Raw genomic sequence first — 22,444 nt, 5'->3', positions numbered from 1 at the left:
GCTGAGGTGGGCGGGCGGCTTCAGAACAGCGCGCCCAGAAGTCGCTCTTCCAGAGTGGCTTCCGGCCGGGCGCTCCATTCCAAAGCCGCCCCACCCCACCACAGCGTTCTGGCTTCGCTTTGGCTGGGCAGGCGAGATGGTGCTCCGTGCCCAGGTACGCTGGGGTGGGGGTGGGGTGGGTGGGTGAAAGCAGCTCACCTGTGGAGCCTGGTTCCTAACAGGCCACGGACCGGGACCAGTCTGAGACCTAGGGTTTGGGGACCTCGGTCTAGAATACTGAGCAGAACTCAACACTGCAACATTTTGTTGCAGGTCCCACTTATCTATTTCTGATTGTTGTGAGGGTTTGTTTGTTTTTTGGGTGGGGAGGGTTACGACTTAATCTGTAATACATTAAAAAAGCAGGCCTTTGAACCTTGCAGTGAATCTTACCGCCCACCAACTCAAATCTTTGTTGTGGCTGTCTCCTTCCTGGAATCTTATATGGATGGCCCCTCCTAAAGCATGTTCATAATCCATGATCTGAAAACTCATGTTTTGGGCCTACATCAACTATTAAAGTAGATTAATTAGTTTCATACATTTATTTTGAGTAAACATGCTGAACTTGTATTCTTTATTCTAAGCCCAATATTTATTTATTACCCTATTTCTTCGGTTCTAAGACACACTTTTTTCCCCATATAAACATCTCTAAAAATGGGGTGCGTCTTAGAATCGCGGGTGTATCTTAGGTTTTTTTTTTCTGTTGGTGGTACTGAAATTAGTGTGAGTCTTACAATCGATGGCGTCTTACAATCGAAGAAATACGGTAGTAGGGCACTGTGGAGAGCCAAAGCTGAAGGAGAATTATTAACTAAGGAGAGATGACATGGCAGGAACTGATCATTCCATCACCAGGCAATTTCAGAGACAGCCTGGTCCCATTAGTAGATGACAGCGAGGCATTCTCTAGTCTTACAAGATAAATGGCAATCGCAAGGGACATGGGGAGAAAGCAAGTGTTGGCTGGAAATCAGCATGTAAAGCCACCAGACTCTTGGACAAGGAGACTTTTCTCAGAGCTCAGCTGCGTGCCTAGATGCTGAGCCTGGGGAGGAGGAGGAGGAGGAGGAAAGCCAGATTCTGTATATTATTATTATTATTTATTTATATAGCACCATCAATGTACATGGTGCTGTACAGCGTATACAGCCACTCCCTCAGTCTAAGACCCAAAGGAGAGGGGTGTGCCCTCCCTTCTTAATCCTTCTGCAATAACCCTGTAGGAGGGATGTAAAGGTTAGACAAGAGGGTCAGAGTCAAGGGAGGAGAGCCCAATGCAGTATGCACACACGGCTTCAAACAGATCATAGATCAAAGAAAGGGTATTGCAAGTGCTGCTATTTTCAAAGATCCAAATGCTAGACTGGATTTGCCCCTGGCAAACATTAGCCATGCATACTATATGCAATATGGACAAACATTTAAAGAGGACATGTTTGGGAAAGCCTTCGGGTATCAATCAATCTTTTTAGGTTTTGTTATGCTGGGTCATGGTTATGATCAGCGGGTAGGGATGGTTCTCACATTGCTGCAGGAGTATATGTCTTGGTTAGAGTGGTTTCTAATTTGTATTATGCTTTTAACTATTTAGAGTGTGAAAACTTTAAATAAATAAATATGAATGGTAGCTGATATCGAGCCTTTTAGCTATCCATTGCAATCATCTCAACAAGCAGTTAAACAACAAAGAGGCTAAAAATTTGTCAGACAAGGGCTTACCTTTCTACACTGTTAAGATAGGAAGAACCATCATGTCCTCCCACTGCATAAAGAAGATCGTCCAAGACACTAACTCCAACACCACACCGCCGTTTGCTCATGGAAGCCACCATTCGCCACTCGTTTGTTTGAGGGTCATAGCGCTCAACACTGGAAATTGCATCCCCGCTGCACCAGCCGCCCACTGTGGAAATCAAGTTACAGACAGTGGAATGGCAGGGTACAATTCAGGGGTGCAGAACCTCAGGCCCTCCTGGAGCCCCAATCCACCCCTCTGGGTTTCCCCAGATGGCCCCACTGCTCTCCTCCAACCACGGAGCTGCCAGCGACTTCTAGAAGGACACTGTTGGAGAAAAATGCTAGCCTAGATTAATTTTGATCTGAATAGTAAAACATTTCTAACGTGCAACTAAGATTGTAGTGCCTGAATTTGCTTTCCTTTTCCCCCTCCTCCTCCTCCCTCCCAATCCCCTTTCTTTTTGTGTCATGTCTTTTAGATTGTAAGCCTGTGGGCAGGGACTGTCAAGAAATACTTTTGTAAGCCGCCATTAGAGCCTTTTTTGGCTGAATGGCAGCATAAAAATCCTTAAATAAATAAATAAATTTCTTATATTCACAGGCATCTATGCCAATTAAAACCCCAGTTTAACTGAAGAACAACCAAGCAGCTGTACATTTTTATGGATTGCGTTGTTTTTCTTTTACTGCTTATATGGCCATGTTCCCTCCCTTCCCCTGACCTAGTATAACATGATCTTTCTGGCTGAGTAACTTACCTAAGTTCCTTGCCTAACTGACAAAATGTATGGTCATATGTGCATACCTGCAAAGAGGACTTCTCCACAGCGGATGGGTTTGCGTGGTCGAGTTCTTGGTCCCTGCATCAGTGGTCGCTCTTGGGGCAATAGCAGATAGTTCTTAGCTTCATCTACTAGGTCCCTTCAGAGGAAACATCAACACAAGTATTTTGTTATTCTGATCACGTCGTTTAGCAAATCTCTTATGCCATTATTCCAAAACCAGATAGCCAATTCAAAACAAATCAATGAAGACAGACAAAACATACTTGAACATATCAGTTGGGCTACCTATCCCACTTATTCTGAAAACTCTGGTTAAAATTAGCAACATTAACATGGGTGGCAATCTTTTCTAGGGGAATCCAAGTTATGAGTGGCAAGTCACTTTGTCATGAATAGTACTTTTCAGAATTTACATTCTAGTAGTTCAGCTTTCTTGAAAAAACAACAGCATCAAGGCCATGTCAGCTTTATTGGATCTGTCCAGACTGAAAATTTTTGATTAGTCAATCTGTCAGGATACAAAACATGCAAATTTGGCTGCCTGTGTATGGGTACCTAAATGTACATGGTAATGAACAAGTGGGATTTTACTTTAAACAGGTGGGACTTACTTTAAAGATGCTACAGATCGTTCTATATAAGTTTGTCAACTGTACAGATGAAGAATAATCTATTTATACTGCACCCAGAAGCATATATGTTTCCAAGAATCTCCCATCCCAATAACAGGAGATATCTGTGTGATAAATTTTATTTTCTGGAAAGCCTTTCTAACTTTCTAATAAGCCAGTTTTCTTTAGGAAAGAAAGCACCATACATTCAAGATTGCTATAATGTGACACTCCTGTGCAGAAGGAAATCACAAGTTTCATGCTCGGATGAAATGGAAAGAGACGGATACACAGGGATCCACCTTTTGAAATGGTATGATTCTGCCTAGACAGTAAATTCTAGACCTGGAAAATATTTTTTCAAAACATTTCAAGTCCTGACGAGTAAAAAGAAAAAAAAAACTTCAGCGTGTTTTTTGGGATTTGTTTTTGAAGTATGGCAGACTGACACATAAAAAATAGTGAAGCTTCTAAACAGTGACTTCGAGTACAGGATTTCACTTACAAAGAATTTTTGGTTTCCAAAATGTAAAATGCTTCTCACCATCAGTGTTGACTTACCGACATTCTTCATCACTTTTAATGAGTGGATCAGAACCAACTGTGCCTACCAGGAACTTGGGACTGAGCAATGGCAAGCGGACATGTTGTAACACCTGTGAGTCAAGAACAGTGGGTCAGAAATGGGTTGCAACAGAGCTGCAGGGGGACTAGCATACACCCACAGTTATGGGAGTGCTTTCTCTGATGTAGTCAACTCAGCTATCAATCAGGTTATCACATGCCAACAAGCAACACACACAATTCAGACATCATCCCGAGCTGTGGTTTGTGCTTCTAAACCTGAATGGCATCCTTGATGTCAGCATTCTACTGGCAGGTGGAGAATCTTTGGGGCCGGAGCAGTCGGCATTTTAACCCCGGCAAGTGAACTCAAGCAGCATCCCTAGGCCCAGACTGTGAGGCGAAAGTCTGTGGTCTCTGCTTTCTGCCTGCTACTGTCTTCAATTGCCTGCCACTAACACTTTCATTTCAGTGGCTGCCCATCCCTTGCTCCTGCCCAATGGAAAATGCAGGGTGTTGCTTTCTGGCTCTACCTCCTTCTCCCGCTTTCTTGAGAAGAGAGAGTGGTAAGTAGACACCTGCTACCGTGAACCAAGCTCACAAGAGGGAAGAGAAGCAGCCCAGAGAGCTCCGGCTATTGTGAACCGCCCAGAGAGCTCCGGCTATTGGGCGGTATAGAAATGTAATAAATAAATAAATAAATAAATAAATAAGCAGCAGCAGCAGCGCTCAGGTAGCCTCCTCGTCCTATGGTAAGCTGCAGATATCTGGGGCTTGCCATGCAACACAGTGGCATTGAGCCAGGAAGTCCCCATTTCTGTTCTCTCTAAAGCCCCCATCCACCAGTGCCCCCCTCTGCAATGTATAATGAACCTCCTGTCTCCCTGGTGGGGCTGTGGAAAGAATGGCAGAGGACATGATTGCATATGGCTTATTCCTGCCAGTGTTTGTGTCAGTGCTTGAGGCTCAAACTTGGGTGTCAACCAACAGTTTGAGGGAGGGGGTTCCAGTAACATTCTAAGGCAGGGATGCAGAACCCCAGGTTTGGCAGCTGAATCCAGCCCTCCTGGGGCCCCAATTCAGACCCCCAAGGATCCCCAGTTGGCCCTGCCCCTGCCCCTTTCCTCCCAACCACCTATCATTTGGTGTTTTCTTGGATTTTGTGCAGTTCGCCCCCTGCCAATTTTATTTATTTATTTAGAATATTTATATACCGCTCCCCATTGAAAAAATTTGGAGTGGTGTACAAGGTAAAATAAAAATAAAAACAGAATAAAACAGTTAAAACAAATTTTAAAAGAAGCAAATACAGAGATTCAAGGCTGCATATTAAGGAAAGGCTTCCTGGAATAAAGATGTTTTCAGGAGGCGCCAAATTGTATCACTTTATATATATATATGAAGAGCTGAATCAGACCAAAAGCCTATCTAGTCCAGCATCCTGTCCCTATGGTGGTCAACCAGATGCCTATGGGAAGCCCACAAGGCATCTGGTTGACCACCATAGGGACGGAATGCTGGACTTATATATTTATAGGAATCTATTTGGCCACTGAAGGAAACAGAAAGTTAGAATGAATGGATCTTTGGTCTGATTGAGCAAGATTCTTTTTACGTATTTAGACTTAGCCTTGTTCCTTCATTCACTGTGTACATGGTTTTGATTGCCTTGAAAATGAAGAGTCTGCTGGAGTCTACCTTCCTGTGACAAAGGTAAGTCATCTTGGAAGTGGAGGGAGAGGTCTCCCCCCACCCTTGCTTTTCAAAAGTGAAAATGCCTATCCAGATCCAAAGGTGGCACCTTTCCCAACTATAGCTGTCCTTCCTACAAGGGAGAATAAAACTATTTAATTAAATAGTACTAATAAAATATACATTTGATTTTAATAAAATTTGGGAAAATGCCGCTTTTTGCCAAATATTTATTAATAATTCCAATGCATTTGTACTCATTGGCCAGAATACTGGAAGGCGGGAACAGGCTTGCTTCTGATAGGCAAAACACTACCTGTATACTTTCCTTATACTTCTGTAAATAAAAGGGCTTAAGAAAAAAACCAACCTTTTTTAAAAAACTGGACATTTAGAAAATGTGCCAACTCCACAACTGCAACTCTGACGGAAGTTTCGCCATCACACATACTTTTCCTTCCTCCCTCACTTTCATTCACTGTCATAATTTAGATTGTATGCTTCTTTTAGCAACAGCCTGTCTCTTTTGTAAGTAAAGAAATGCATATCCTGGCCAAGCCATTTTGTAAACAAATGGTCATGTAAGAAAAGTAGCTAGGGGTTACCTGGGGTAGTTGGGGCCGCCTCTCTTGAATGCTGTATTTTACCCAAGCCATCACTGCACTGAACACCTGCTCCTCACTCCGGACATTCAGTTCATCACTGGATATGATGTCAATGAGCTGATTGGCTGGAAGCAACATGAACTCCTCACTTTCCATCACCTATACAAGAATACAAAGTCACAAAAACCTTTCAGAGCAACCAACAGCATTTTGAAATGCAGCAGTGAAGTTCTGTTCAGTGAAGCACTCTGGCACCTCCTACTTTTACAAATTTTGGCAATTGGAGTTTACAAGCCTCATAAAACATACTGGGCAAATTTTAAACAATGATAGTTCAAAGTTTGCTCTGAATATGGAAGACTTCATTTCAGATCCTTGCCAGCTACAAGTTTCAGGGGGTCTTGGGAAGAACATAATTGCAGCCTCGGTTTTCCCATCTATAACCTAGAAATAATGACAACCAACCCTAAAACAGTTTTCAGGGTAAAAGAACTAAAGAACTGCTTGATTTAAAGTCTTTCATTACCCATATTCTGAATTTACAGAGTATATTCAGTAGTGGGTGAAAACGTAATACATTTGAATAGGAGCAAAACCAGCTAATAAAGGGGTTTGTAATACAGTCAAAAGCCAAAACACAGCGGCTCCAACAAATTACCCAGAGTATTGTAGATAAATCTAAAAAGACTTCCTGGCCCTGGTTTGCAGCAGAAGACAGGAGTGTCTGAGGGCTAAAACATGGACTCATTTGATCCCACCCCCACTTTCATTTGCTTTCTCTAAATATATACACAGAGGCCACGACTGCAAAAGCACTTTGCAGGGAACTAGAGACTCCTAAAAACTGCCAAGGCCTAAGCTGATGTGAAATACAAGCCTCTGACAAGTTGCAAACATGTCAATAGATTTGTTCTATGGATAGAAAGGAATTTTCTTAGAAGATACGAGAGGACTCAGACTCCTCTTCTTCTCACATTCAGAATAGAGAAAAGGTCCTGATCATAGAATCATAGAATAGTAGAGTTGGAAGGGGCCCATAAGGCCATTGAGTCCAACCTGGACTGAATTGTCCCACTGCAGCCTCCCAAGCTGTAGTTACTTCCCCCCCCCCTTTTTTTTTGTTTTTAACATTACAAGCAATTTTAATACAACTTCATGGGTAAGTATACCAAACCAGATCACAGCACGGATTGAACAAATCTTGCAAAACTTGCAACCTACCAATCCACAGGCAGCCCAACAAGGGCTTAATAAACATAGGTTTCGGAAAAATAAAACATTGTATTACTGCAGTATTTTTTATCTTTACAATAAAGTCTCTTCTGGGATTTTGTAGAAGAGAAAATTGGGAGTGGGCTCAGGTTTGTTTGTTCCCCTGTCCGTTGACCAAAACTACTGAGAAAATCAGGGAATCCTACATTTATCTTTGAGTTTTTGAACAAAACATTTACTTGACTCTGCGAGACAAAACCTGCTCTATTTCCCCATTCACTTAGTGCCACGGTGAGGAAGCTAGAACAGGGCCAGGAGAGAACGAGCATGCATCCCTGCTCCAAGCAATTCTCTAGGCAGAACCTCCAAGGTGAAGTATTGCCTTAATCAGCTCCAAAAGAGATCCATATTGCTTAGGTTTGCCCATTTTTCAGCATTGCATCCTAGAAGATGGCGATGTTTGTGCTTTTGCCTTAATTGTGTGTGGGGTGTGTGTGTGTAGAATTTTAATAATGTAATTGTATTTTATTAAAATTTCTTATTGTAATCTGACATAGGATATATTTGTATGAAGGGCATACAGTATATCTTAAATAAATGTCTCATCAGAAAGCTGGTCAGTTTTACTGTTGTGGAACAAAATATCATTACAACTCTTTTTGGGAAGCACTATTTATTGGGCAAATGGTGCATTTTAAATACGTTTATTCTAAGAATTGTGTAGCAATGTCAACATTTTATTCAAAGCTTTTGACAAGTATTCTACCAAGTAGTAGAAATAATCACATTACTCTTTTTTTGTTTTCTTTTGTTCCATTATACAAACCTGAAAATGTGTGAACCACCAAGCCAAACACAGTGGCTTGCTGGATATACTACTTTTTCTGTCTGCTTGTCATCATAAAAACGGGGAGGAGGAACTGCTTAGCACCTGGCAAGGAGGTGGTGGGAGGCATTCGACTTGGTGGGTCACAGCTATGCAGGTCTGTGTTATATATGAGCATGAACCAACAGCCTAATCCAAGCAGACAGGGGGTGGCTTTGTGGAGATTTTGAATGCTTTACTTGATATGTGGCCATCTGCAAAACGAACAAACTACATAACTACTTATATGCTGAACCCCACTTCCAGAAACAACCCATGCACAATCTGGGTACCACAGCAAGCCACAGGACAAAACCCTGCCACATGGGAGTACAGAGAGGCATTCTTGATAGTTGCTTCACAATTTCAGAATTATCTCTCCCAAGGTAAGAGACATGAACATTTACTGAAGAATTGTCAGACTTCTTAATCTAGGCTTGCTTTCAATAGTTAGTGTTCCGCCAGTGTACTTGAGTGTTTTTTTAACAAGTATTATATTGTATAGTTTACATTAGAAGCCATATTAAATGCAGTTCTGTACACTCGAAGCCATATTAAATGCAGTTCTGTACACTCTTGAGCTCTCAGATGATCAAAAGCAAGAACCTCCAAGGGAAGGAAAGGACCCTCTCGTGCAAGCACTTGAGTCATTACTGACTCCTAGAGGGATGCCTGCTTTCGCTGACGTTTTCTTGGCAGACTTTGTAGAGGGGTGGTTTGCAATTGCCTTCCCCAGTTGTGGTTACCTTTCCCCCAGCTAGCTGGGTACTCATTTTACCGACCTCGGAAGGATGGAAGGCTGAGGTCGACCTGAGCCAGCTGCCTGAGAACCAGCTTCCGCTGGGATCGAACTCAGGCCGTGGGGAGAGTTTTGGCTGCAGTAACCGCCGCTTACCACTCTGCGCCACATGAGACTAAGAACCTCCAAACAAAGCAATAATCTACAACAGTTCTTAGTGAAAATGCTGCTCCAACTGATATATAATCAGCATTGGTTAGAAAGGAAAAAGAAGTTCACCATAATCTGAGAAGGTTTGCAAAGACATTTCAGGGTTGGTCTTCACATGCACAAGAATGACATGGTAGAACTTGAGAGACAGAGTTTTTATGGCACCACACATGAGATAATGTTTTAAGGGCTCATCTCTAAATTTCCATTCAGCTAATGTATAAAATGTTCTTCTATCACCAATCAGATCCCATCAGAAAGAGGACAGCCAGCCAACTGTTTAAAAAGAGCACGAAGAAAATACAAAAAGTAATATCTAGAAACTAAGTTAGAGTCCCACATGGAGCAGATCAGGTGGCTAGGTTTGCGGGGAAATTTGGCAAGATAGTTTGGGATTGTACTTCGTCCTGAAAATTGAGAAATACCATTTTTGAATGCTTCCCATGTTAAAAAAATAAAAAAACCCTTAAGTAAAAAAGCAAAATAAAGAACGCCAAGCACATCAAGGAAAAAAGTTCTAGCCTATCTTTCTCCCTGCTATACTCATTTTCTAATTGCAGGGAGAGATGTGGGTGTTGTTGTTTTTTTTAAATGCAAAGGAGTATCTCAAAATCCTCCACTTTCAGTGGAGGATTTCGTTCCATTGCACGTGTAGACCAGACCTCAGAAATGCAGGGCTACTTACCTCTTGAAAGTTATGTTGGGTGAATTTGTCAGCGATTCTCAGAAGTTCCCGGCAAGAGTGGGTATCAGCAAATGCTCGGATGCCAAGGCAATTAGAAGGATCTAACTGTCTTTTCAGGAACTCACAACAGGCTTCCTGGATCTCAGCTAGCTGGAGGAGGCAGGCAGCTGGCAATAAAGTCTGGACGTTGCCCTCTTCTACTGTGATTTGAGAAGTGTATGCAAAGTCAATCAGCAGCTCCATGGCCCTTTCATCAATGTCTCTTATCACCACCTCAGTCTGCCGGCTCTCTGCAAGCTCCCCAGTGAACATCGCTCGGAAGTAGGGGCTGCAGGCAGATAGGATCACCCGGTGGGCATAGATCTTCTTGGCCCCCACAACCAGCACCACATCACACAGCTCCCGGTGCTTCCTCAACAGGTTGATGACCTCCAGTGTTTGCCGAGGGTGCTTGTCTGAGATGTAAGGCATGCGAGCAGGCTGCGGCACTCCTTCTGGCAATTTGTTGGGATCTCCAAGAGTGCAGCGGCTTGTTACATCCATTCCGGTTTCGCCTGCTCGATTACTGGTACACCTGGCAAGGGAATATACCAGTGACACCAATAGTTAGAGAACAAAAGCTCCAAAAGATAAAGGGCCAGATGAACTTCAAGCATCCAAAAGCCAGGAGAAAAAGCATCCAAAATTCAGAATATGAATTGCAGAAGAGCAGTAATATCTTTGGTGAGAAAGAAATCTATATTTCCTTTATTACTGAATACTGTGGGGGGGGGGTTTAATCTCATAAAAATTATTTTTTCCTCTGTTTAAGTTCTGGCAGTTCATTATGGCCATCTTTATACATTTATTCCTTAAAATGTAGAGTATCTGTCTAAGAAGGGAGCTTACAAACTGGAGAAAGAAAATTAATACTGATCACCCAAATCTTGTCAGACTTTGTCCAAGGGGGTGCAATATCTCAACGTCAAATCAAAAATATAAGCAGAAGAATCTAATTTGGTTTCTGTTGACCAAGTGTGCTTTCTAAATTAATAACCAGCCCTCCTAATTTAAGCAATACCATGTTATTCTTTACTTTTGCTCTCTGTTCTATGAGGGAACAACTACAATCCTCAGAGGAGGTCCTACCGGCCATTGCGCAATGAACAGAATGCCGCCACAAAGAGCCTCGGTGATGGGCCTTCCCTGTAGTGGCACCCGCCCTCTGGGAAACCCTCCCTTGTGCAGTTCAGGAGGCGGAAAACGTCACATCTTTTATACGCCTCCTGAAAACATACCTTTTCACACAGGCTTTCCCTGGTTTTTTAACTTAGCTGGTTTTTATATTGGCTTTTTAACCTTTAATGTTTTAAAGGTTATATTTTATGTTTTTTAATTGTGCACTGCCCAGAGAGCTTCAGCTGATAGGCAGTATAAAATGTAATAAATAAATTAAATTAAATTAAATAAATAAACCACTGTGGTTTAGCATGTTGTCTGAACAAGATCTATGTAGGAACTTAGTTCTCTTTTTTAAATTTCAAAATCTACAGACTTCATTTAGCTAACTCTGCAAATAAAATGTCATGTTACAGAAGGAGAACAATAAAATAATCTATGCATAACATTTCAAAAGCCACTGATAGTAATTATATAGTCAACACAACACTGAAACACTTGGCCAGATCTGTAATTTACCATTTCAATGCCATTCCAGCTTCATATTTTATCTAAATATATTCTAGCATACCTATTAAAGCACCAAACAATATTACTGAATACAATAAAGTACACTAAAATAAAATTATGTATAATAAAGTAATAATACAAAATTATAAAAATACAATTGAACAGTAATTTCTCATGAAAGCTATTTTAATTTTTTTAATGAATTTTAACAGTTAATATCCAATTCATATCTATTCCTCACAAAGTTTATGAATAATGCCCAATTATCTTTAAACCCTGTGAGGTTTGTTCTAATGGACTAATATGACTACCTGTTCTGGGGATGTGGGTTGTTCTTAGCAGTTTCCCTGCCAAATGAGCACATCTTTTTCAGTCATAATATGATTAAGCGTAATCCCTTTCAGTTGTCTCCCTTCATCAGTTCATGATAAGTGAGTAAAGAGCAGGGCCTCAGATGACAAGCTAGTGCATGGGTAGGTTGATATGGGAAAAAGCAGTCCTTCAGATGTCCCAGTCCCAGACTGTAGAGTAATAAAGGTAAAAAGCAACATTCTGAAATGGGCCTGGAATCAAAGTGGGAGGGAAGTCCCAATTACTGCATTTTTAACTAGTTGAAGTTTCTGAACACCTTCAAAGGCAGCCCCTTACAAAAGAGTGTTACAGTAATCTAATCTGGATGTTACTAAGGCAGGTCCCACCTCTCCAGCAAAGGGAAGAACTGGCATACTAGCTCAAGATGGTTAAAATTAACTCTCTGTGCAATTTTAAGGCAGCTTTAAAGACTAGCCTTTTCCAGCTGGCCTATCCAGATCAATGTAAAATCAAGAATTTTTAAGATGTATTGATTCTTGTTCTAATGTTGTTCCCCGCCTCAATCCAAAGGGAGAGGCGGGTAAGAAATAAATTATTATTATTATTATTATTATTATTATTATTATTATTATAATAATAAACATTCCTGACCATGACCACTAAATGGGCAGCCAGTAGCAGTGATGGAGCCAGGAGCACTTCCAAGATGCAAATCTGATTCTTAAGCAGGAATGTAATGCCATCTAAAACAGGTTGTACCCTAATCCTAGATCAGGTTTTTTTATAGTACAATACTAACTCCAACTTGTCTGGGTAGAGCTTGAGTTCATTTGCCCACATCCAGTTCATCTCCACAATCTAACTGGAAAGATTAAGACCAGGATGTCAAAAGCACATAATGGCCCAGCACCATTGCTCAAGTCTTTGGACATCCTCTTCAAACCATTTCATGTACACAGAGACACAGAAAACTATCTTATGCCAGGTCAGACAGGGCCACCGCTAATGTCAGCTGGAAACTCATTGCTCTGCGCACCTTCTCATGACTAGCAAAGCCAGAAAAAACTCCGCAAAATTACGCAAATATGCTTAATTTTCAAAATGTTTTTGCAGGGTTCAGTATTTATCATCACCGAATTTGTATTGTCTGGGCATAGAATACTGAAGTATTTTTAGCACAGGGTACACACACATTCCTGATAAGAATGCAATCCTCTGTACATCTACTGGGTTGAAGGCTTACTCAAGGAATTCCATCTTTTTTAATTCCGATATGACCTGAACTGACCCACACTTCCCGGACTAATGTACAGATCAGAATTTAGCTATCCGTTGGATTTTGAACTTCTCTGCATATTGGGAAGCAATTCTGGGCCACATATCAAAATGTATTTTAAAATGCTTATTTTGATAAATGTCTAGATACACATCATTTGTGAGGAAATATGTTTAAAAATATGGTTACATTTTCGTAAAGTTTTTTAAGTTCTCTGAGTAATGTAGAAACAGGAAAGGATGGAACACATACAAATGTGTAACATGGGACTGGAAATAGACTGGTTTGTCCATACTGGGGAAGGAAACACTCAAGGATGAATTCAAGGAGAAACCATCCTATGATGCAACTGTCAATCAGAAAAATAACTGAATTGCTCATGTCAGCAGTAAACATAAAGAAAAGAAAGGCCTGACTCAAGTTACAAGGTACAGAAGACAGGATGGAAGCCTTGGACATCTGTCTCACTTTTGAGTTTGAGAAGTTTCTGAACATTCCAGCAGAGATGAGAGTCAAGTAAGAGACAGAAGAGAAGTGTTATATGTGAAGAGGGAGATTCAGGCCACAGCTAGACCTAAAGTTTATCCTGGGATCATCCAGGGTTCGCCCCTGCCTGAGCACTGGATCCCCTGTGTGTCACCTAGATGAACAGGTTTGACCCCTGGACGATCCAGGGATAAACCTTAGGTCTAGCTATGGCCATAGTCAAGCAGACCCTTGGGGAATTGAGGCAATGTAAATTAGAACGAAGGCTGGGCATTACAACTGTGCTTTAAAAGCACTGAAAAGGGGATGCTGTAAAACAAAACAAATAATCCTTTTTGCTTTTTCCAATGTGGTTTTTGTTACTGTGTTTCTTATAAGAGTTAAGTTAAGGAGGCATCAGGGATATATTTGCACTCCAGGGAGTGCTTTTTCAGATAGGGAATATTGAGCTATATCATAATGAGTAACCCTCCTCTCAGGTCACGATTATATTTAAGCCTGCCCAAATATAACATCATATTCAACATTGCTTCTGAGGAAAGGGAAGCCCCACTTGTTGTTTTATGTCAAGGAAATGACAGAAGTCTTCCCTCACACTTGGGGGCCCACAGCCTGGCTTGTGGGCTGATCTGTAGTTTCAAGACAGGTGTTTTACCCGAGCTGAAAGAGTCAATCCATAGTCTCACAAAGAAAGACAAAGATCCTGTACCTTTAATAACTGAGTAGAAAGGGGAATTTTAGTAGGTGGTGCTTATCACATCACTGGAGTAAGAAAAGCTGTACTGGCTAAAAATCTGTTCTTCTAACATAGCTATTTTTTATTCAAGAGAACTGTATTCTTTTGCATCAAGTCATCTTATAGTAAAAAAGCCCTGAACGTCTTGGGCCCAATACTCTGAAGGGTTATCTTCTTCTATTTATACCTCCCCAGACCTTAAGATCCTCCTGGGAGGCCCTCCTCTACATGCCTCTGCCAAATGAGGTGAGAAGGGTAGCTACTAAGGAGAGGGTGTTTCAGTGGTGGGACCGCAATTGTGGAATGTCCCCCCCAGAAAGGCTTGCCTGGCACATACAGTACAGACTTTCCGGGGCTGGCGGAAGAGCTTTTTAGTCCTTCATGGTATTTTTGTTTTTAAATGTGTTATTGCATTTTTAAATCTTTACCCTACTGCTGATTTTTACTTGGTTTTATTTTGTTTTAAAACTTCTGAAGATTTTATATTGCATTTTAACATGGTGTATTTTAGGGTTTTAATTTTTGTGAATGGCCCAGAGAGGTAGAGAGCTATTGAGCAGTATAGAAATGTAATAAATAAGTAGGCATAGTACAATTAATTCATCTTTGAACTGATTATCTCCAGAAGAACCTTCACCTTGCCCTATCAGCCACGCTGGACTTTTCAGACATTTTTGCTTCTCTTGTATTCCTCCCTGAAGATTCTTCAGTTGTACAGGGGCCAATTCCCCCCACCCCACCACCACCACCACCAGTGCACTGTTCACCCATAGGCGAAGGACAAGTGCAAGTACACCACATGTCTCTGTTTTGTATTAGGGAAACAGGCACAAATGTGGAGGGAAAGGCACCATAAACTAATGATGAAGGAGAAGGCAAACTCCAGTGCTCGAGAAAGAAAGACAATTTATTGTGCTCCACACATTTTGGAGAAGATGTCTCCTTCTTCAGGAGCTCTAAAACAAACTAATTAACCATAAGAGTAGTATAATATAGACAACACCCACATTCTTTTTAATAAAGTTTTAGGGGCTTTTCAACGTAAGAATACTACATTTTCTTAAAAACTTTAAAAATGATTTTAAAATAATAATAAAATCCCACTTCTAATGTTACATGCATTGTTCCCATGTTTTCTCTCTTAGCTGATTTTTAACAGTAGTGAAAAAAATGCCTTTTTATATTCGCATATCACTTTCAACAAATATGCTCCTTAAATTAATCATTATTCTCCCATTTTCACAAACATATACATGAGCCATGATCAAGCACTTCAGTGAATAACATCATAAACCAAATGACTTCATTTTGGGGGGATTGAAAAGGAGAATAGGAATGACAAAATACTGAGCTAAAGAGAATTATTTTGGATTATTTCTTTAAAAAATATGTGTCCGAATGGGCTTAATGAGGACTTAGATTTTTCTGGGCTAATATAGAAAATACAATGTATATTTAACATCAATTGAGAGCTCCAGCTATTGGGCGGTATAGAAATGTAATAAATAAATAAATAAATGGTAACACAGACACGGAATGCTGATTGTAAGTAACAGCAGGACCAGGGCCTGCGCTTAAATGGGGTGTAGTCTACTTAAGAACCAGCTGTGGTATATAGGAGTTATAAATGCTATAAGTTATAAATGCTCAAAAAAAGCATTCACAAGCACCTAAAAAAGAAAATATTGTTGTTCTGGTAGTCAAGGAATTTCAAAAAGAACTACAAACAGGTTAGCTTATGTTTTGGGGGTCTTAGGAGGGTAATGGCTCATGTATATGTTTGTAGAAATGGGAGAATAATGGTTCATTTAAGGAGTGTATTTGTTGAAAGTGATATGTGACTATAAAAAGGCATTGTTTTCACTACTGTTAAAAATCAGCTAAGAGAAAAAACATGGGAAGTGGGAATTTATTATTATTATTATTTTAAAATCATTTAAAAGATTTTAAGAAAACGTAGTATTCTTATGTTGAGAAGCCCCTAAAACTTTGTTAAAAATAATTATTTATTATTTATTTAAAACTTTTGTATCCCACCCTATATCATTAAGATCTCACAATGGCATACAGAATGAGGGTGTTGTCTATATGATACTACTCTTATGGTTAATTTGTTTGTTTTAGAGCTCCTGAAGGAGACATCCTCTCTGAAACACATAGAGCACAATAAATTTTCTTTCTTTCTTGAGCCTCCTCTTTCATTATTAATGGCTTCTCCTTCATTATTTGTATTAAGGAAAGTCACGGTGTTATAGCCCCAGTTCACTCTGCAGCCCATGAATAATACTTCACATGGTGCAAGGCTTTTAGGTGACTGTAGTAAACAGCCGAACAACCAGAGAGAGAACCCAGCAAACTGGAAAGAGATTGTTTGCAAGTGTTGAAACCACTCATGGCTAGAAACACCCAAAGGGTGTTTTACCACACAGAGCCCCATTCACCTAAACAGTTTCTGGGGTTAGGAAGGTTCAATTGGGTATCCACGAACTGATGCTATGTAGTTAATATTATACAGTCTCCCATCAGACTGTATCATCTTATAATTAGAAAACCAGCAATCCTGTGCAAGTTTAGAAAGAAAAAAGTCATTTATATTATCTTTCTCTGTCTTACCTGCGCATTGGCTTTCCGTCCATGCACCGCAAAGATAAGTCTTCAGCTTAAACTTCTGGGCCAATCCTAAAAGGAAAATAAGATTGTGCAACAATCCATCCTACTGAGCCATACTCCATATAGTTATGCGACAGTTAGATTCAAAGATCTGCAGTAGGAGCAAAATAAATGCTTAGATGGAAAGCCAGAATGCTAGCAAATTTTCAATTTTTGGTTTCTGTTGCCTTTTCTCCAAATGCTGCAACCTTTGAAATTAGGAATTAAGGCTGCAATCCTAAATACACTTACTACAGAGTAAGCCCTACTGGAAACTTATTTCTTACTAACATGCATTGAATGGCACTCTAAGCCTGATATAGTTTTACCACTGCCATCAATACACCTAAAGCTGCAATTATAAGCCACTTACTAGGGAGTAAGTTCCACTGAAGTGTGACTTATTTCTGAATAAACCAGTTTAAGATTGTGCTTGATTAGTGCTCAGGAAATAGTCTCAGAAACCTGTTTAAAAGTTTTTAAATCCTACTCCACAGCGGATTACTAGATACAGTAATGCAGGGGTGGAGAACCTTTTTCAACCCAAGGGATGAATTCAATTTCAGAGAAGCTTTCAGAGACTGTATTCTAGTGGTGGGTGTGGGCAAATGGGCAGGGGCAAAGGCAAAGAGGTGGGCAAACGTATCAAACATGCCAGCATATTTTAATGTAAAGTTCTTACTTCCAGTAACTGGGGCTGTTCCTAAACGAGGACTTAGCCCAGTGCGAGGCCCGGGCTCCCTGCTGTGCGTGCAGATGATGCACAGGGAATCCCAAGGGCAAGCTGGACTAAATCCTCCCTTGACCTGGGATAACCAGATCCGCTTGTGGCCTGGTTTTTCCGCAGCCCCGGGCTGAGAAAAAGGGGGGAAAGAGCGGACCCAGCAGGAGAGATGGGGGGGAAGAGCGGAGCCAAGGTGAGGAGATCACGGACGGGGCGTGCGTGGAGGGGACATTGGACATGGCGGGCCGGCGATTGGGCGGGCATGGCGAGCAGGGACGGATGAGTGAGCAGGGGGCGGACATGACGAGCGGGGGGAGGACGGGCGAGCAGGCAGGGGGGGCATCAGACATTGGGGGGAATCGGGGGCAGGGGGAGCGGGGAACCCTTTATTTTTTTAAAAAAAGCCTTACCTTTCCGTTGGTGCGCTCCTGCGCACATGGCCCTTTAGTAAAAAAAATGTCTAGCTAGTGGCGATGGCCCGCGCTAGCTGCAGCGTGGCCTCGCCCCGACTCCCCACCGGATTATCAGGTAGGTCTAGCTAGGCCCTAAGCCTCAGGAGAGGCCTTTCAACTTTTTACAATGGGAGAAAAACATGCAAAAAGCTGGAAACTACAAAGTGATCAGGGGAAAGGGGGCACTGCAATATGGGGAACCCCAGAGGGTCAGTTTTGGCCTATGGGCTTGAGGTTCCCCACCCATGCAATAAGGGGTTGGATGAGGGCCAATAAACTGAGACTGATACGACAGAAAATCTGTGGCTGAATATTTCCCAGGTCTGGGATGGAGGTGTATTTACCCATTCTGGACTAGGTTACACTCTCTCAGAAGGAATGGGTATGCATCTTCTGGTGTTCCTGAATCCAGCTCTGTCACTAAAGGCTCAGGTAACCTTGGTGTTGAAAAGTGCCCATTACCAATTTTTGTTGATATGACAGGTGTGCCCTTTTCTGGATAACCCAGCCACTGTAATTCATGCATTGGTAACCTCACAATTGGATTACTGTAATGTGCTGTGTGTGGGGCTGCCCTTGAGATTGGCTCAGAAGCTGCAGCTGATGCAGAATGTGGCAGCCAGGATATTGAGTGGATTGCTCAGCCATGCACATATTACACCTGCACTGAAAGACTTGCACTGGCTGCCTATTAGCTACTGTGCCGTGTTCAAGGTTGTGTTACTAGTGTGCAAAGAGCCAAATAGAAATGTGAGCACTTGGTCTAAATCAGACCATCTAAAAACACCCTTGTACTTTGAGTTCTGAGGGTTGCAATATACATTAATCAAAATAAGTTTCACACCGCTGGGCCAATCAATTTGTAGAGTTAAAATATTACTACTAGACTCAACCTCTAACTGTGACTACATAATGAATAACGTGCTGAGTCCTGAAGAGCTCAGGTCCAGGTTACTTGGAGAACTGCCTTCCACTTAGATTTCTAAGATCTTCAGAGAGGCTTTGACAACTGTGTTATGATCAACGGAATCTCATCTGGTGGCAATCTAGAAACAGGCCTTCTATGTGGTGGTGTCTCCCCTCCCCTCTGTTATTCGTGAGCCACCAACAGTAGTGAGCTTCCAAAAGCTATTAAAAACACCTGACTTTGCTTGGGCATTCCCTGTCTGGTAGCAAAGATTCTGCACCTGATATATACAATTTATTGTTTTTGTTGTTTTCTGTAATTTTAACATACGATTTTGAAACTTTGAGTGTTTTAAAATAGAAATATGTTTAAGTAAACAAATGTTTTGCAATCATTTGTTATTTGGAATGTTATTTTCACTATAAAAGCACAATATAACATTAAATGAAAGTAATTTAAAACTTTAAATCCTCCAATTATCTAGCTGCCAAATCCTTTGTACAAAGTCTTCCTCAAATATGATTTAATTTTATTCATCAACACATTCCAAGCAAAAATGCCATGTTCAAGGTTATAAAAATAAATAAACAAACAAGAGATGGGTAAATTTAAAAACAAAAAAATGTTTAGTCACTCACCCTGTGATGAAGTGGAAGTCAGTCAGAAGCCTTGAATCATCAAGAATCCCTGCCTTCAACTCATTTTATCCACTGAGAGCAGCAGGGCTGGAAAAAAAATCCTGATGCCTAAAATTTTAATTGTAATACTTAAGTATTTGAAATGTCTTCCATATCCTACACTTAAATATATTGCCCTCAAAATAAGCTACTTGTGCTTTTTCCAGCACGGAAATAAAATTCTGTTCAGGCTTTTCAAAATATATCACATAATTCCCAAGCGATGATGATACTGAACACCTAGAGTGAATTTCAGTATCCCAGAGAACTGAGCACATTCACAGGCAATCCTATCCTATAGGCCTGCCGGAGGGGATTCGTAAAATTAACTCTCTGTGTGATTTTAAGGCAGCTTTAAAGACTAGCCTTTTCCGGCAGGCCTATCCAGATCAATGTTAAATCAAGAATTTTTTTAAGATGTATTGATTTCTGTTCTAATGTTGTTCCCTGCCTCGATCCAAAGGGAGAGGCGGGTAAGAAATAAATATATTATTACTGCATTTCTTCGATTGTAAGACGCCATCGATTGTAAGACGCACACTAATTTCAGTACCACCAACAGAAAAAAAAACCCTAATACACACCCGCGATTCTAAGACGCACCCCATTTTTAGAGATGTTTATATGGGGAAAAAGTGTGTCTTAGAATCGAAGAAATAGGGTATTATTATTATTATTATTATTATTATTATTATTATTATTATTATTCCCAGTTTCCTGAGAGTCCCAATGGATTAAATGGGGCTTATTTTTGGGTAGACCAGCATAGAGGATTTCTCTGCAAATCACTGGAGAAGAAGTTAGGCAGGGAAGGCAGCAGACCTTTTACTAATTCAAAATTAATGCATTCCCAAAGCCTGCCTTTGATCCCATGGACTTCATTTCAAGCCTCTCTTGACAGCCAGTGCTTCCTTTGCCAGATGTTTCTCACATGGTAGCCCTCTCCTCCTCACAGCTTAGACACCTCTCCCAACTCTCTCTCCCCCACCCCACCCCGACCCGCAACTTTCTAACCTAAAGATCAACTTATGGCATTGCCACAAAACGTAGGGATAGCCTTTATCTTTATACGGGGGTGTTTGAGGAGAGGGGAGAGAAGGAGAATTATACAAAATATTAATGGAGGACAGGTCGTAGAATCGTAGAATAGCAGAGTTGGAAGGGCGCCTCTAAGGGCATCGAGTCCAACCCCCTGCTCAGTGCAGGAATCCATCTTCAAGCATCCCTGACAGGTGGCTGTCCAGCTGCCTCTAGTGTGGGAGGTCCATCAACAACCATTAGCCATGACTGCTAAATGGAGGCAGTACAGCCCTGAACGGCAGGTATTGGGAGGGGCACAAACGATGAGCTGAGGGCTTCTGCTTTCATGCAGGTTCCTTGGGAGCCTCTGCCTGGCCACTGCTGGAAACAGGACGCGGGCCAGAGGGGCTCTTCTAGTGTTTCGGCCCCAGTACGTCTTTCGGCCCCAGGCTCCGGCCCCGCTTCTCTGCCACCCATGGCTTCTTTCATATTCTCTCCTACCCCACCCACAACCCGAGTTCTCCCCGCCACCGTTATGACTGACCCTGGAAACTGACCTCCCAGTGGGGATGGGGCGCTGGTTCTAAGGGAGCCTCCACGATGAGGCTGGGGGCCGCTGAAGGGTAAAATAGCCGGACGGGGGCTCTATCATTCTTGTGAGGCGGCGGAGAGGAACGACTTCTACGACCGCAACGATTCTGGCAGCGATTATTGGTCCCGGAAACAGCCAATAGCCAGCCCCCCACCCCCCCACTGTGTTCGCCACCACCCGGAAGTAGCCCCGTTCCGTTAGCTTTCCGTGCAGCAACTCCGAGCGTCCACGCCAAGGTTCCGGCCTCGCTAACTCAAGCCGTTGCTATGGAGACCGGGAGCGCGGAGGAGGCCAGAACGAGGTCTGGTTTGAACGGGCTGAGGAGGGGGAAGAGGGGGAGAGTTTTTAAACCCTAATCCCGCCACAGGGCCAGGTAGGATAATATGATTCCCAATTATTCCAGTTTGGTCCTTTGGGACAAAACTCTCGGTTTTTTTTTTATTATTATTATTATTACATTTCGATACCGCCCAATAGCCGGAACTTATTTATATAGCACCATCCATATTGACGTCGCTTTGCGAAGAATGAGAAGTCAGGTCCTCCAAAGGGCCCAGGATAGAATCATAGAACAGCAGAGTTGGAAGGGGCCTTTTAAGGCCATCGAGTCCAACCCCCTGCTCAGTGCAGGAATCCACCCTAAAGCATCCCTGACAGATGGCTGTCCAGCTGCCTCTTGAAGGCCTCCAGTGTGGGAGAGCCCACAACCTCCCTAGGTAACTGGTTCCATTGTTGTACTGCTCTAACAGTCAGGAAGTTTTTCCTGATGTCCAGCCAGAATCTGGCTTCCTTTAACTTGAGCCCATTAGTCCGTGTCTTGCACTCTGGGAGGATCGAGAAGAGATCCTGGCCCTCCTCTGTGTGACAACCTTTTATTGATTTATTATTTATTTATTTAATTATTACACTTATATACCACTCCCATAGCCAGGACTCTCTGGGCGGTTTACAGAAATTCTAAAATTAAGACAAAAACGAGTATTTGAAGTGTGCTCTCATGTCTCCCCTCAGTCTTCTCTTCTCCAGGCTAAACATGCCCAGTTCTTTCAGCCTCTCTTCATAGGGCTTTGTTTCCAGACAAAGAGAAGCCTCCCAGAGAAGGCTTTTAATGTGCAATCGAAGGCCTCGTTCACAGAATTTTGGGGAGTTGGGAACGGTGTCCAGACGACCTTGTTGTCTTCCATTTGTAACTTTT

At 41.9% G+C, this 22,444-nt stretch overlaps 1 protein-coding gene across 2 annotated transcripts in view; it reads right to left on the bottom strand.

Moving 5' to 3' along the window:
- KLHL20 (kelch like family member 20) overlaps positions 1 to 21,335 on the bottom strand; it is a 32,253-nt gene extending 10,918 nt beyond the window's left edge. Inside the window, exons 1-8 of one of the 2 annotated variants that reach the window (XM_063133914.1) lie at positions 21,215 to 21,335; positions 19,599 to 19,706; positions 16,842 to 16,907; positions 9,751 to 10,324; positions 6,040 to 6,198; positions 3,740 to 3,834; positions 2,588 to 2,703; positions 1,765 to 1,948 (exon numbers count right to left, since the gene is read on the bottom strand). In XM_063133914.1, coding sequence (XP_062989984.1) covers positions 1,765 to 1,948; positions 2,588 to 2,703; positions 3,740 to 3,834; positions 6,040 to 6,198; positions 9,751 to 10,324; positions 16,842 to 16,864 — 1,151 coding nt within the window. In that variant the 5' untranslated portion in view covers positions 16,865 to 16,907; positions 19,599 to 19,706; positions 21,215 to 21,335. The remainder of the gene's footprint in view (positions 1 to 1,764; positions 1,949 to 2,587; positions 2,704 to 3,739; positions 3,835 to 6,039; positions 6,199 to 9,750; positions 10,325 to 16,841; positions 16,908 to 19,598; positions 19,707 to 21,214) is intronic. The other variant, XM_063133923.1, reaches the window with a different exon arrangement.
- Positions 21,336 to 22,444: the final 1,109 nt, after the last annotated feature.

This window comes from Elgaria multicarinata, chromosome 1, assembly GCF_023053635.1.
Source record: "Elgaria multicarinata webbii isolate HBS135686 ecotype San Diego chromosome 1, rElgMul1.1.pri, whole genome shotgun sequence".
Taxonomy (NCBI): Eukaryota; Metazoa; Chordata; class Lepidosauria; order Squamata; family Anguidae; genus Elgaria; species Elgaria multicarinata.
This window is presented reverse-complemented; position numbering and strand designations above follow the sequence as displayed.